At 40.8% G+C, this 14,793-nt stretch overlaps 1 protein-coding gene across 2 annotated transcripts; it reads left to right on the forward strand.

Moving 5' to 3' along the window:
* The first annotated feature begins 1,606 nt into the window (after positions 1 to 1,606).
* LOC109049652 (matrix metalloproteinase-23-like) lies at positions 1,607 to 14,422 on the forward strand. Of its 2 annotated transcripts, none has more exons than XM_042762990.1 (8): positions 1,607 to 2,072; positions 8,433 to 8,572; positions 8,973 to 9,112; positions 9,398 to 9,565; positions 10,137 to 10,301; positions 10,415 to 10,525; positions 11,811 to 11,937; positions 13,926 to 14,422. In XM_042762990.1, exons 1-8 carry the CDS (start codon positions 1,947 to 1,949, stop codon positions 14,098 to 14,100), a joined length of 1,152 nt encoding a protein of 383 aa, XP_042618924.1. In that variant the 5' UTR covers positions 1,607 to 1,946; the 3' UTR covers positions 14,101 to 14,422. The 2 variants fall into 2 exon arrangements, with proteins under 2 accessions (XP_042618924.1, XP_042618925.1); XM_042762991.1 differs by having other exon boundaries at positions 1,934 to 2,072; positions 8,437 to 8,572.
* Positions 14,423 to 14,793: the final 371 nt, after the last annotated feature.

The following is a 14,793-nucleotide window of genomic DNA, read 5'->3' on the forward strand; positions in this document are numbered from 1 at the left end:
TGTCTAAGGTAGTTGACTCAGCATATAGGTGCACATCTACTGATCTTGCAGCTTTTTACCCTCCTCCGTTCGTTCTCTGGAGGAGAAGATGTTAAGTTCGTTATGTCCCGTACGGGATCTTCATATGTATGTGAGGAGAACAGCAGGCTTTAGGACTCATGACCAGCTGTTTGTGTCATGGGCTACTCCTCACAAAGGGAAGGGTCTCACTGGATCATAGAGGCTATATCTTTAGCTTATGTCTGCAAGGGTATTTAACTGCCTAAGGGCTTGAAAGCCCACCCCACTCGGAGGATGGCTTCATCATGGGCCTTACTCAGAGGAGTGTCTGTTCAAGATATTTGTTCAGCAGCAAGTTGGGCTGCGCCACATACTTTTGTGCGGTATTATAGACTGGACGTGTCTGAGCACATGCAGTGCTGGGAGCCGGCAGGTCGGTGCCCATTTAATTGTTTTGTTAAATAGCAATGATATGGGTGCAAACCAGAAGTGTTCTATATCTCTCATAGTGAAAACACAGAGTGAAGTTAGAAACAGAACGATGGGTTACTTAACGTAAACCCGGGTTCTTTGATAACAGAGTGAGGTGTTTCACCAGCACTTCCCTCCTTGCACTGGTACGGGAAGAAATCTCTCTGAGATGACGTTGGCAGGGGTCGACCTGACTGATATAGGTGGGGCGGAGCCTGGTCACAGGTCGACCTGTCTGTCAAACACAGACATGGTGTCATAGGAGCTTCCGCAGTTGGTCACGCCCAAAGTGATTCCCATAGTGAAACACCTCACTCTGTTATCAAAGAACCCGGGTTTATGTTAAGTAACCCATCATTTTTACCCCTACAGCTCTTTCAGTTCTAGCAGCCTTTGACCGCTGTTGTCTCTTCACTGTATTAGCGTCATGTGTGTTGTTTAGTGAACTTTTGGCAGTTTTTCCAGGTTACTGTAGGCTATGAGTCATTTAGTGTTCTGTTTCAATCATGTCTTTTTCTGCTCAATTGCCACATTTATGACAATCAGCTGGGGAGTGTGTTGCCTAAGTTCATTTTGTATAACATACTCAAGTTTTTGTTATTGTTGTTGTTGTTTGTTTTTTTGGTTTTCAAGAGTGACTCTATTTGGTATGTATCAGATATATCAAATAAATACTGGTTGCACATACTGTAGGTTCTAAAATGTTCCCCATCACCGATGCCTCTCTCTTGACAGGTAAAGTAATTTTCAGAATGATATCTGATTCAGTGCAATATCCATGACTGGAAGAATATGTTTGATGCACTTTTAAGAAAATGTCTGTTATCAATGATTTAGACTGTTCTACAGTATTTAACATCCACTGGACAAAAGGTTCTTTATAATGGAAATGTTTCTTCAAATGGTTAAAATGTTTCTCACGTGAATGATAAAATGGTTATTTTAAGGTCTGTTCACTGGAAGATTCTTTGGAGAAAGCAGTTCTTCTATGGCATGGATACGAAACCTTTCTAGTGGCCCTGCGCTCCTGTATATGTGTGCAAGTTGTATGTAAATGTTAAAAGTCCAATTTGCATTTATAAAGGTTTAAAAAACAACAACTTTGGTTGAGATTAAGAAAATGCAGAGCTCAGCAGTTTGCGGTAGGTTGGATGTTCAAAAAGAGATATTTAGGCAACTTTTATTTTAAATGCAAGCGTGATGCGTTCAGATGCAAAATCAAAAGCAGATGTCTTTTGAAAGATGATTAATCCTCCAAAAATGACAATGAAACAGCGAGTGTGGTAAAAGCCGCATTGATTGCATTACAATGTGTGCAGCAGTCAGCGCTTCATCTGAGCCTCAGTCTGGCGCACACGGACTCTCAGCGCATCTGTCGAGCCTCCGATGGCAAGCCAAATAACCCACGGCAAATAAATGGTGAGGTCTGATACGTCTTTGCTGAGGGCAGTTATTTGGACGGCGACGTCGCAAAGATGGTGCGCGCAGTGTGTGGCAGTCTGCGGAAAGAAGGAAACCTCGCAGGGCTGCTTCTGCTCGCGCTCGCGGGGTTCGGGCTCTGGATGCATGAAGTCACGGCTCTGCCTGCCTGGAGATTTGAGGTATGCCATTAGGTTTTCGTCAGGACGATTATTTCAGCAGCTCTCAGAATGACTGTAGACGCGCGTCAAAGCGGCTCAGTGGCGTCACGCGTGATGTGATAATCACTGATACGCTCGAGTTATAAAACACAGAAAAGTCGTAAGGGGTCGTTCGACACGGGACGCGTCCCGGCGTTCACTAAAGCGCAACGCAGGGGATCCGAGACGCGGTGAACTGTTTTTAACTTGACGCGTCGTTCTTAAAACGCGATGCTCGTGGCGAGACGCGACGCAGTGACGAACGACGTCTGTCTGGCACACAAACCTCAGATAAAAACAGAGCAGACGCGGGCCAAGAACGAGCTCGGACTGAGATCTCGAGCCAGAGTTTCGCAGGAAGGACGCTTCATCTGCTTTTTCACTCGTACTGTACTGGTGTGCGTTTTGTGCTGCGGGTTCTTTGTGTTTTTCTCTTCTACTTTAACATTATCAAACTTTCGAAGACGCACCTATTGGCGCCTCCAAAAATGCATTTTGGTGTTTTGTGGCTTTTAGTTTTCTTCACTTTGAATCTATGCAAGTGTACCCTGAGAAAAACACTTACTTTAAAATATACTGTTGTTGCTCCTTCTTCTCTTCCAAGAAACAGAACAACTCATCTTCCACTCACAGGCATATCCAAAGTGTGCCCAATAAACTCCCTCTAATTGCTCCTGCGAGGAGGTCTGTAATGCCTGAAGAGAGCGTTCCCATTCATCACAATGACACGGTGCTTGGAGGCACATGTAGCTGTAAACGGCGTTTGAATACTCGGCATGAAATAAGAACTCGACTAAATGCATCTTATAACCTAGATCTTATTGTTGCATACAAAATGTCATAACTGGGTGTTCTACTGACGACCACATCTCTCTGGTGACGTAGGCAGGAACTCTGCAATCATTTAATGCACTTAATAGTTCCCCCAAAGCAAAAAACATGATCAAAGTGGACCCCTCGGGCAGGACATACGAGAGGTGAGTTTGTTTCTTCATCAAAATGGATTTGGAGAAATTTAGCATCACTTGCTCACCAATGGATCCTCTGCAGTGAATGGGTGCCGTCAGAAAGAGAGTCGTTTAATGTCTTGTGAAGCGAAATGCTGTGTGTTTGTGAGAAACGTGTTTTACTTCAGACTGAGTTCTCTATCCATAATAACACTTCCTCCAGTGAAAAACATGTCTGAATCAGGAGAGAAATCTGCACAGATCAAGCACTGATTACAAGAAAAACAGCTCTAAACAAATATGTGTCTGGATTTTGATGTGAGAGACAACAGGAGATGCACTTTTTCACTGGAGGAAGTGTTATTATGGATTATAGACTCTATGTATTTTATTTAAGTATTTTTTTTGAGTTTTTTTTACTTAAGCGTTTTTGTGTCCGTGGTTGGGTTTTTTTTTTTTTTTTTGCGTATTTTTTTAAATTGTGCATAGACTAGGATCTACCAAATCAGATACAAGTAACAGTTTTGTATGTTAGAGTTTAAAGGTTATAGTTTGAAAAAACTCTGCGCCACAAAAAGCGCTCTAAAGCGCTCGCAGCTGGGCGTTTTCGGCTGGCTAAAAACGCTTTGGTGGACACAGGGCCTTAATGCTGGATTTGTTTCAGTTTTTGTCTTCTCCAGATGTTCACTGATGGACTGGAGTGCTGTGGATTACTTGTGGATTATTGTGATGTTTTTATCAGTGTTTGGACTCTCATTTATTGCAGAGCATCCATTGCTGAGACACTGACGCAGATCAAATCTGATGAACTCATCTACACACCCACATCTCAACATCCAATCAACATCTGATGCATAGAACCAAGTCACACTCATTTTTCTTTTCCGATAATGACTCGAATATAATGTCACATTACAAAATAAAAGATCTGTTGCTACTTTTGTGCCATTTTGTGTATTTTTAGTGATTTATATATTGTTTGCAAGACATATTTAATACACGTCTGTTTTTTAATGGCAGCTGTAAACTAACCCTAAGAAACATAAAACCAAATCCTGACCTTTTGCCTGCCACAAACCAGGAATACCATGAGCCAGTCATGCTTTACAGCTGTGACGTGGAGAAAGGTTACTGGCTGGTTACTAATAAGGGATAATGAAGCCCTCTGCATGTCCTGTCCCAACTTCCTGTTTAATAGCAGTCATGTCAACACAGGACAGCGCTCTTCAGCTGATTTCATTAAGTCTGCGTAACCCAGATACAATGAAAGGAAAATCCCAGATAGATCCCACTGACCTTTAAGGATGCAGTCCTGGCACGTCTTGAAATTTTGTGAAAGAAGGTATGCTATACTATGCTCCATCTGTAGCAGTTATATAATCAGTCTTTGGTCCATCTTTGGGGACAAGGCTGGAATATTTGTATTGGCAAAGACAGTATGAATTGACTTCTGTTAGGACAGTGTTACTGACCCCTCGACCCTTGACGTCCAAGGTTTTTCAGTCTGACTGGTTTATGGAAGCTTTGACTGCTTTGGCTTATGCTTTGGCATATTACTACACTGTCTCATTAAATCTACAAATACATCCAGTCCACATCTCAGATCTTTCTATTTCACAGAAGATATTTCTGGATCTAGCAGAGTTACATAACTTACAGTCAGCAGCTCATGACTTCGTGTTAAATCTGCTCATGACCCAACAGATAAGAAAGCTGTGGAAGAATAAATAAGAGTAGCTGAAGCTCTTCTGAACAGTATGACCAATATGAACCGCAGTGTTGGAAAGCGATCATTAGGTCACCACAAAGGTAGCTGGGAAGATGCTAGTTTGTCTTTGTCGTGGAAGGAGCGTGACCACCGCTCAGGGCTTGGGCTTAGGGAAGAGGCTTTAATAAGGCAGAACTAATTACAGGATTAAATAAAGTTGAGCTTGCCTGCATGCACGTCACTCTCTTGTGCATGACGTTATGTTTCTGTAAGAACAGATCAGCTGATTGTTTGTGCTGAGGTCAGCCATTGACAGATATGGTTCTGTGTCCCGACTCCTTGAAGCGTGATTCTTGTGAGCGGTTGAATGCTGGAAGGAGCTGGAGATTGAATGTAGGTCACAGGGCCTTATCATGTCTTGCTGTGCAGTGTGGTAACACAAAGAACAGAGTTATCCTTCTTCAAGAGTACCAAAAATATGAAGAGAACAGCAGCCAAACCCTAACTTCTGCCTACAGTCCATTCCTTCCAGAAGAGAGATTTATCCTTTTTCTGTTCCTGAATCTAACAGCATGGCATGCATATGATTAACAGTATTGCGCTTGTATATGTCCTGATATCCTGAATGTGGAGAAAATGACCAGGCATTCTAAGAAAATACAGTGATCAGAGACTCTTTCCAGGTCATTATCCTTATATTTAGTGTACGGGAAATTACCTTTAAAGGTAAAGTTCTCATGTTAATCTCGAGTAGCTACAGAGCAGTACTGCATCCTTCATATCTCTGAAGAGTCTTAGTTTGATCAGATTTATAAAAGACAGAAACAGTCGTGCTCCTGGAGGCGTGTCGTGGGCGGAGCTAAAGCTTTGTCTGCAAGCGGTGACATCAACATCAATAAAACCGGAACACAATCTTTATTGACTTTAATGATTTTTTTGTTTATAAAACATTCGTCACTGAAATGCTGGGAACAAACAAACACACACTCGGAGAAACAAACTGCATCCACTGTTCGCTAACGCTGGGCTCTTTGGGAAGCTGAACAAGGTTCTCTCACAACCAAAAACACTCTTCTTCAGAGACATTATTGATTTCGTGGTCTAAAAACAAAATTATCAATTGTTCTCGAGCAAGTCCTGTGCAGCGCTGCAGATGAGCTGAAGTGCCCATACAAGGAATTCAGTAAAAGTAAAGCATTACTTTACTAGTTACTTGAAAAAGTAATCTGATTATGTAACTCAACACTGATCATTAGACACTATTTATATGAAAAATGTTGGTCAGTAGTAAAACATTTCTGTGGATTTCATCGCAGACCGAAACAACAAGGCTCTCTTTGCCACCACAGACCTCACCATTATTCTCCACAAACTATTAGGTTTCTATCCCAAGTGTGGTAGACTTTTTCTAAGATGATAAATGAAAATCTTTGCCTTACTTCAAGGTGTTATCGTCAGTCAAACAGAGAAGCTGAAAGGCTAAATGAGAAAATTAGAATGCAGCTGGACTGAGGATTCTTCAGTGGATGAAATACCACCAGAGCTTTGTGGGAATGCACCCGCTGGCTTATCCAGTGGGTTCCAGTGGGCCTCCATGCTCTTTATTCTCTGAAAACCATTGAAGTACCAACTGCGAGTGACTGGAATGGATGTGGGGAGGCTCCATGTGAAATTCCCATTGACACTGGCATTAAAACACCAAACCTCAGACTTGGTCCAAATCATGTCCCGCTAAAAAGCGTATTTTATTTAGTGATGCCTTTAAAATGGCATTGATAACATTACTCTTACTCCGTTCATCATCTGCTCTCTAAGAGGAGGACGTACAGTCTATGAAGGCTCATATGTATTATCACAGTAGTACCTAGCAGTAAAGCCCATTTATTCTTGATAACTCATCCATGTATTAGCTTCACAGGTTTCTTGAATTGCACTCATGTCCTGTTACGTCCAACCCTTTGTGTTTCTGCTTGGTTCATAGGGATCTGAGGATCTCTGAATAAATCTTTAGATAATCCTGTGACCATCTGCTTTGGCATATAGTTGCAAAGAGACCCTACTCAAGTCTCAAAACTCCTTTACATCATGAGTTTGAGGGTAGCTGAACACATATTGTTTGATTAAACCAGGCTCCGAGCTGATCGGCCCGAAACATCGTCCTTTAGGAGTTCCACTCCGTCAACGTATCTTGGACCTGAAATACATTTCATTTATTTTCCATTCAAAAAGAATGGAAGTCCTGCTTGCCAAGAGTGTCTGCCTGTAAATGCATGCGATATAAAGACAGGCTACAGAGTCTGGTCTAAGAGCGAATCAGTTCAGGAATGTCCCATCCGACTAAAATAGTCTCCATCTCCTCTAGTTATAACTATTTTGACTTTACCGCTCCCATCAGCGTTTGCAAGTGGAGTCTGCTCATATTTTACCTTTTGAAACACTCAATCAACACATGACTCTTTCCAGAAGACTGAGATAAAATTCAGCAAAGGACATAACAGTCTGTATAGAAAATCCTCTGTGTTATTAATGCATGCAGTCATCCAGTTTGAAGACTGTAGGCTCTGTGTGAAGAGAAAAGGAGCCAAGCTTTATGCAAACACTGTAGACTTGGCTCTCTGCTGTGTTTGTGTATGTGTCTGTGAATGTCTGCTTAATATGTCTGTTTCAGACACTAGTTTAAGGTCAGTTTACCAGTGAAGTGAAAAAATTTGGACAGCTTTATGAAACCTGGAGAGCGCTCTCAACATCAACTTCTGAGTTCAAATCCAGGCCAAATACCTTCTGGAATTACAATATAAAAATAAGGCGTTTTTTTTATGGATACTAAAAGACATTTTAATTTTTTTCTTTCTTCTTTTTTTCCATAGACTTGCATCTTCCTGCCAATTCATTACAGGGCACATTCTTATGAAATCAAAACTGGATTTCTGTGGCTATTAGCTTTGAGATCTTCAGTATAGATGACTGCCTTTTAGTGCACAAAAAAGTCTCACTTTCTGCTAAACGGACCAAAAATCTCGATCTTGCATGCAGATGAATTACATCAAGAGAGGAAACAATGTCACAGGGTCTATAAAGTTAATATTACTGTCGTTGTTGGTTTTCTAGGATGATCACTCATACAGTTGAGTACATCAGAAAGTTGATAGCATCTGTGTTTGCCGTGTGAATGTGTGGGATGTGGTTGCACACTCTGACCAAAAATGTAGTTCTTCTACTCAGTAATACAGCAGAGGTCAAATTCTTTCACAAGAAAAATCACACAGATAATAGACTTCCAGAATAAATAGTTAGCTGCCACTGTAGAGCAAAATCAGAATCTGTCTTTTTTTGTGTATTATAAGGCGTTTCAATATATTGCATCGTTATGCATGCACTGTTCTGTAAAGAGCATAACATAACAGTCTTACATCACAAAGTGGAGTAGTCTGGCTGAAAGATTAGAAGAGAAGCCCAACAAGTCTGACTTAATAACTGAACTGAACTTTCCTCTCTGTCTGCGCTCATTTTTCGTCCCTGACTAATCAATACAAGATGTGTTCCTGGCTTAACAAGGCACTAAAAGACACTTTAAAAGCACCTCACAAGTGCACTTATCACTCTTTTAGGAGCAAATGTGGCACTGATCTTCATGGACAATCCTGGTCACAGATCAATCTAATCTAATCTGAGATGTTTTTGTCCAAGGAAGAAGCTCTCATGTCTGGTGTTTTAATCATTGGAATTCATAAAGACGCCCGCTCCCATGTGCTTCAGCTTTCCAGAAACAAACGCTACACGCTCACTCCAGAGAAACTGAAGTGGGACAAATTCAAACTGACTTACAAGTAAGAATCCTTTTATATTTTGTGAATTTGTACGATATCGCAGCCCTCTGTTTGAAAGTCCTGCACAGCTTCTGCTTTGTTGAAATGTCATAACCTATTTACCTTTTTTCCCCATGTTTGCACGTGTCAGGAAGCTAGGATTTTAAATGCATGTATCTAAAGGACAATGAGTACAGAATTGGTTTCCCTCTGGTCTTACAGTATAATTGTCAATAATTTGCCATTGGCGTCTTACATATTCTGGTCTGTCAAAATACTCGATAGTGGCTGGCTAACTCTCACAGGAAGTAAGTCATACAAGTTTAGAACAACATGAGCGGATGATGACAATCATTTATCCTCAGGGAATAAATGCAATTTGTTGTTTACTTGTCCACATTTTAATGGGTGCTGTGTGCAGACTGCTGTCATTTCCCAGGAATCTTCTGAATGCCAGTGACACAAGGAGAGGCATGGCCAAGGCCTTCTCTATGTGGAGCGATGTCTCGCCCTTCAGTTTTCGTGAGGTCCCATCTGATCAAGAAGCCGACATCAAAATCGGTACATCAAATACATGTTTGTTTGTTGCAGTACAGAGGAGTTTAAAGTCACAAAGTAACACACAATGAGGCAAGTTTGTGGTTTTGTGTTTCTGGGAAAAAGTTGTTTTCAGATCCGTTCTGGGGTGCGCTTCCTAAAAGCATAATTAGCCAGCTATGGTCACAAGTTACATTGTTAAAATGTGCGACAATCTGCAAGTTTTCGGTAGATGGTCCTGACTAGCTAGTTTGTTTCTACAATGATGTGTCATATGGTTAGTCATTGTTACCTTTTTGTTTTCGTCAGGCTTCTACTCTTTAAACCACACCGACTGTCTGCAGTCCTACCTGCACCACTGTTTCGACGGCATCACCGGAGAACTGGCCCACGCCTTCTTCCCTCAGACCGGAGAGATCCACTTTGATGACGACGAGTACTGGATTCTGGGAAACATGCGCTTCAGCTGGAATAAAGGCACGTGTTGAGTGAGAATTGAGAAAATTGGAATCTGATTGTTTACTTGCTGTAGAAAGGGTCATGAAGAGTACTGTTGCTTGGTTGTTGTGAAATTATTAAGTGTTGTTTTTTATCAAAAGAGATATATATACAGTATTTATTTGACTGGACAGAACATATCAAACCCCTACTGAACCTGCATGGGCCTTGTTTACAATCTGAACTAATATGAAATGAGAATTTTCTTTTATTTTTATAAATATTACATCACATTTTGAACATGTCTATTAAAGCTTTATCCAAAAAGAGCAGTTGTATGAAACAACGTCACAAACAACCACACAGATATTTCTAGTATAGTATATATATTCTATCTATTTCTAGATAGTGAGTGTTAAAAAATGCACTTGTCATTGACTCATTCATTCGAGAATTCAATTTTATAGACTTCAGCAAATAACATTTTATCAAAACCTCTATTAAACTGCATGTTATTTTGTTGAGCTGTCTATTCAGAATCGTTGTGTTTATACAGAATCCTGCAGATTTGACCTGACTGTGTTCTGTCTGTGATCGTGGTTGTATTCAGGAGTGTGGCTGACAGATCTAGTTCACGTGGCGGCTCATGAGATCGGTCATGTACTGGGTTTGATGCATTCCCAGAATCGCAAGGCTTTAATGCACCTCAACGCCACACTGACAGGCCGCAAACTCATCACTCAAGATGAGGTTTGGGGCTTACATCGACTCTATGGTATTTTACTCATAAGCACAAATAAACATCAAAAATAACTATACAAACTGGATTACTTGTGTCTTCCTGTTAGCTTTCTTAAATTACATGCCACCTTCTCCATACCACTTCAGGATGCTTGGATCGATTATTTATCTGTCCTGCTTGGGCAAGAAAGGGCTATTGTGACAGCAAGAGGATACTCATGCAGAAACACTGTCCTTCCAGCTGTGACTTCTGTTATGGTAAGTCCTGTTATTCCACACAAAAAAAAAAAGTTCATAGAAAAATCCCGAGACCCATCAGATGTAAACAACATAAAGTGTGGCCCTCATTGCAGATTATTCTGGCCAAGAATTGCCTGCTTAGACAGGAAGAGACCATCTGAAATATATGTAGAACAAATAACCACAGATCGTTTTGTTGTTGCATGTTGGCGCTGAGCTACTGGGAAGGGAAACTCAGTTCAGTTAATTAGAAAAAAAAAAGGAAAAAAAAAACACAACACTGAATTTCTTCATTGTGGTGGCCTATTCTGAGGTGGAGTGTAGGGCAGTGAAAGTTCCCCGAAAGTTCCGGAACTTTGAAAAAGTACTACCTCGCCAGCAGGGACTTTCTGAGGGGCATTCTTATTTAGATCCTGGTTGCTGCGGTGGACACACACCGAGTACCAGCCCAAAGTCCCTAGTTCCTGGGTAAATTTCCAGCGGTGGAAACACGGCTTGTGACTGCGCAGACAAACTCCACATACTGTACACAATATAGGTCCACTGTACCGCAGAGTTTAATTCTTATGAAATTGGTTATTTTGGACTTTATCGTTGTAATTATTTCAGATCACTTTTTCCAGGCCAGTTTTGGAGGCACACCAACAGTACACAGTTTGGATGTCTCCCTTATATGTCCAATCCATTTCAGGTCTTGGAGTCTCTACTAACATGATCATAAGTTGACACTCCACATACAAGCATTCACGATCACAAGTGGGCATGTGTGCTATTTCATTTGTAGACCCTTATCCTCACACCTGACAGAATATGAAAATTCAAATGTGAAGTGGGCTTTGCTGTTTTAGATGCATGGAGATTTTCAAGATACAAGATTCTTAAAAATTACAAGTACAGCAAAATTAGGGCAGTCCTTATGGTGCAGTCATATATGACTTAGTGCAAGCTAATCATCCAATTTAAGAATTGAAATTAATATATATAGTCTAAATAAGATTACCTACAACAATACACACAAAAAATGGAGAATTTTCTGATTCCTCAGCCTACAGTACATAACACTGGCATCATGTTATAACTTCAGCGATGCTGCCACTCCAAAAATGTAGTAGGTCTATGAATAGAGATGGTTGGAGCCAACAGAGGTTAGGGAGGTCAACTGCAACACTGGGAGTGAACAAGAGAACCGTCAGGAAGACTTCAAACAACAGGAGTAATGCTAGTCTATTTCACTGCTAGTCACAATTATGTTCTGGACAAGTAATCAGTTGTGCAATCTCATTTTATTTTAATTTTCAAACAGAATTCCCATTTCCCACTGCCCCGCCAACCCCAACTCCCCCACGAACAAAACACAAGTTTGTTGTGGAGGGAAAGAACCTCACCTTCCGCTGTGGTAAGAAGATAGCAGCCAAGAAGGGCAAAATCTAGTGAGTTCTTGCTTTTCTACACACAGACTGTTATAGTAACTTTGACTGGTTTCCATACCCATGCTGATTCTGAAAAGCAGTTTATTACAGTGCCTATAAAAAGTATTTATGTTTTATTGTTCTACAACACTGAAGCTCAGAGGATTTCACTTGGTGTTTTTGACACAGAAGTATTCACACCATTTTGGTGGTTGCACACCAGACAAAAAGCACTGCGCAGAGCCGTACCACAGCTAAGACAACTCACAGGTGTCTCACACGTCACATTCAGCTCAAGGAAGCAGTCCAAAACAATTCATCCCTGCACCAAACAGGCAAAGGTTCACTTCAAGAATGAACAAAGTGCTGTCGATGAGTTTGAAGTGTTGTTCAGTGTTTGAAAAAAGAAAAGAACAGAGAAAGTGTAATATATATTATTATAGCTCTCTATACAGACTTTATTCAAGCCACAGAAAGACGTTATACTGGAAAATGCACAATACATGATCCTCCAGCATAGGCTGAAGTGATTATGTACATTAACAATAATATAATTTTTTACATATAATTTGGGACAAATATAATCCTAGGAGAGAGAGGTGAGGTGGTATGGAAAACCCTTAGTAGAGTGCCCAAACTTGTTCCTGGAGAGCCACTGAACAAACACACCTGAAGCAGATAATCAAGGTCTTCAGACCAGAGATGGGCACTCGAGTTAGTGACTCGCACTCAAGTCGCAGTCAAGTCGCATTTTTATAGACTTCAGACTTGACTCGAGGAAAAGGACTCGTGAAAATAGTGTTTTGTTGTTAAATAGTTTTATAGATTCGAGTTTATGTAGCCTAAATGAGTCGTTAGTATTTCGAATCCCACTTCCATGACGGCTACATGTCACGGGGTAACACATTTGCATAATTCCTACCTATGTTCTACATTGGCCGGCAGCGAACAATTTGACCCCGCCCACAAACACGGCATTCTACTGATGACTACTTCTCTAATCTCGGGGAGTTAAAAAAAATAAAATTTGCGGAGTTGAACGCAGGACTCACTAAACGCTTTTTCTTGAAAGATGGCTCAGTACCCTGTTTATTTGGACCAGCTGGCTCCACTGAATCTCAAGTATGATAAATACAGACAACAACATAGTGCTGGCCCAGATCCAGCCCACATCTGGCCTGTGTGAAATCCATCTGGCCCAGATTTGGGCCGAAACTGCTTGCTGTCATTTTCTATCGAGCATTCAAAATACGGAACTATGGCAATGGGCATATCGTTTCTGACATGCGCTGTATGCGGTAGACCAATCACAACAGACTGGGCCATCTGACCAATCAGAGCAGATTAGGCTCCTGGAAAGGAGGGTTTTAGAGAGACTGAATCTTAGAACTGCTTTGAACAAATCGTTTGAGAATCGCTGGAAAATTAGGTGATATTAAATGCATATTTTGAGAAAATGAAAGCCTTTTTTGGACCTTGCATGCATGTAATCCTATTGTAGGAGACTCCCAAAACAATATTAGGAACCGTAAAAATGCCATAATAGGGGCACTTTAACCCAAACATGCAGTGTCTCTCTTAGAATAATCCAAATTCATTAACTTTAGAACAAGATTAAATTCATCTGTGGATGCACCTGTAGTGAATCTTAAGTTTTTTTTCCAGGCCAGTTCTGGTGGCACACTAACAGTACACATTTTGGATGTCTCCCTTATATGTCCAATCCATTTCAGGTCTTGGACTCTCTACTAACATGATCATAAGTTGAAAATGTACACTATTGGTGTGCCTCCAGGAGTCATGTTCTTAATTCCTCTGAGACTCAGTGCTGTAAAACAAACATGAAGTCTTTTTACAGGCTCTGTATGTGATGTCAATTCTGATTCTGAAGATTTGCAAGATTAGTTTGGAATCTGGATGTTTTTTCAAAGAGATAATGGTTTGAAGCATATGCGAGATATGCGTTTGCTACAAATGTCCTAACCTAAAGTATTGTGTTACATTGATAGTTGGTATAAAGATGGTGAGCTTCTGGAATTTTCTCATCCCGGCTACATTTCCCTGAAAGATGACCACATCACTATTGTGGCAAATGCCATCAATGAGGGCACATACACCTGCATTGTGAGGAAGAAGAACAAGGTGCTGACCACGTACTCTTGGAGGGTACGAGTGCGCTTCTGAGCACCTGACATACTCCTAGAGCATGAATTATATCCAGACCGTTTGCTCAGACCAGATCCAGACCAGCATCCTCTCATGCTTGTTTCCTGATTGGAAGAGAAGGCTCTGACATCACACGTCTCAGGATAGCTACAGCATGGAGGAAACGACGGGATCAGGGTTAAAGTTCACCTCAGTACTGTGGAACATCACTCACTTGGGCACACATTCATGTCAGTTCATACACACACATTGCCAAATGGTTTAATATCATGGTTTTTACTTGTGTGTGTTGTAAATACATTTCTTATTTGCCAAATAAAACAATTTATTCTGTCATTTGAAGCCTTTAATTCATCCAGAATTCCAATCGACTTTAAAATCCATAAAAAAATGTATGAAGTTTGGGGGAAAAAATTGCAGTGGGTTCTAAAAGTTCTTAGTGTCTTGGTATGAAGTTTGGGGGAAAAAATTGAGCAGCACTGAAAAAAGAGTTGGCATGAACAAAACCTGATGATTCATGATATCCAGCTTGAGATGTTCTTAAGTTGTGTTCATTTTACATCATTATTAATCGTCAAACTTATGAATCTTTACATTTAATCTTAAAGCATGGATGTCTTGCTTTAAAATGCCCAGTGTTTTCTCACCTTTGGACTCCACTGTATGTTGCGGTGATTCCAAGTGTCTTCTTGTTTTACACAGCTGACCAAC

The sequence above is a fragment of the Cyprinus carpio genome, chromosome A8 (assembly GCF_018340385.1).
Source record: "Cyprinus carpio isolate SPL01 chromosome A8, ASM1834038v1, whole genome shotgun sequence".
Taxonomy (NCBI): Eukaryota; Metazoa; Chordata; class Actinopteri; order Cypriniformes; family Cyprinidae; genus Cyprinus; species Cyprinus carpio.

What these genes read in the sequence shown, in the direction of transcription:
- LOC109049652 (XM_042762990.1), top strand. Translation starts at nt 1,947, where the DNA reads ATGGTGCGCGCAGTGTGTGGCAGTCTGCGGAAAGAAGGAAACCTCGCA. An exon ending in AGAAGCCGACATCAAAATCG is followed by an intron (nt 9,113 to 9,397) that starts GTACATCAAATA and finishes TGTTTTCGTCAG; the next exon opens with GCTTCTACTCTTTAAACCAC. An exon ending in GCCAAGAAGGGCAAAATCTA is followed by an intron (nt 11,938 to 13,925) that starts GTGAGTTCTTGC and finishes TTACATTGATAG; the next exon opens with TTGGTATAAAGATGGTGAGC.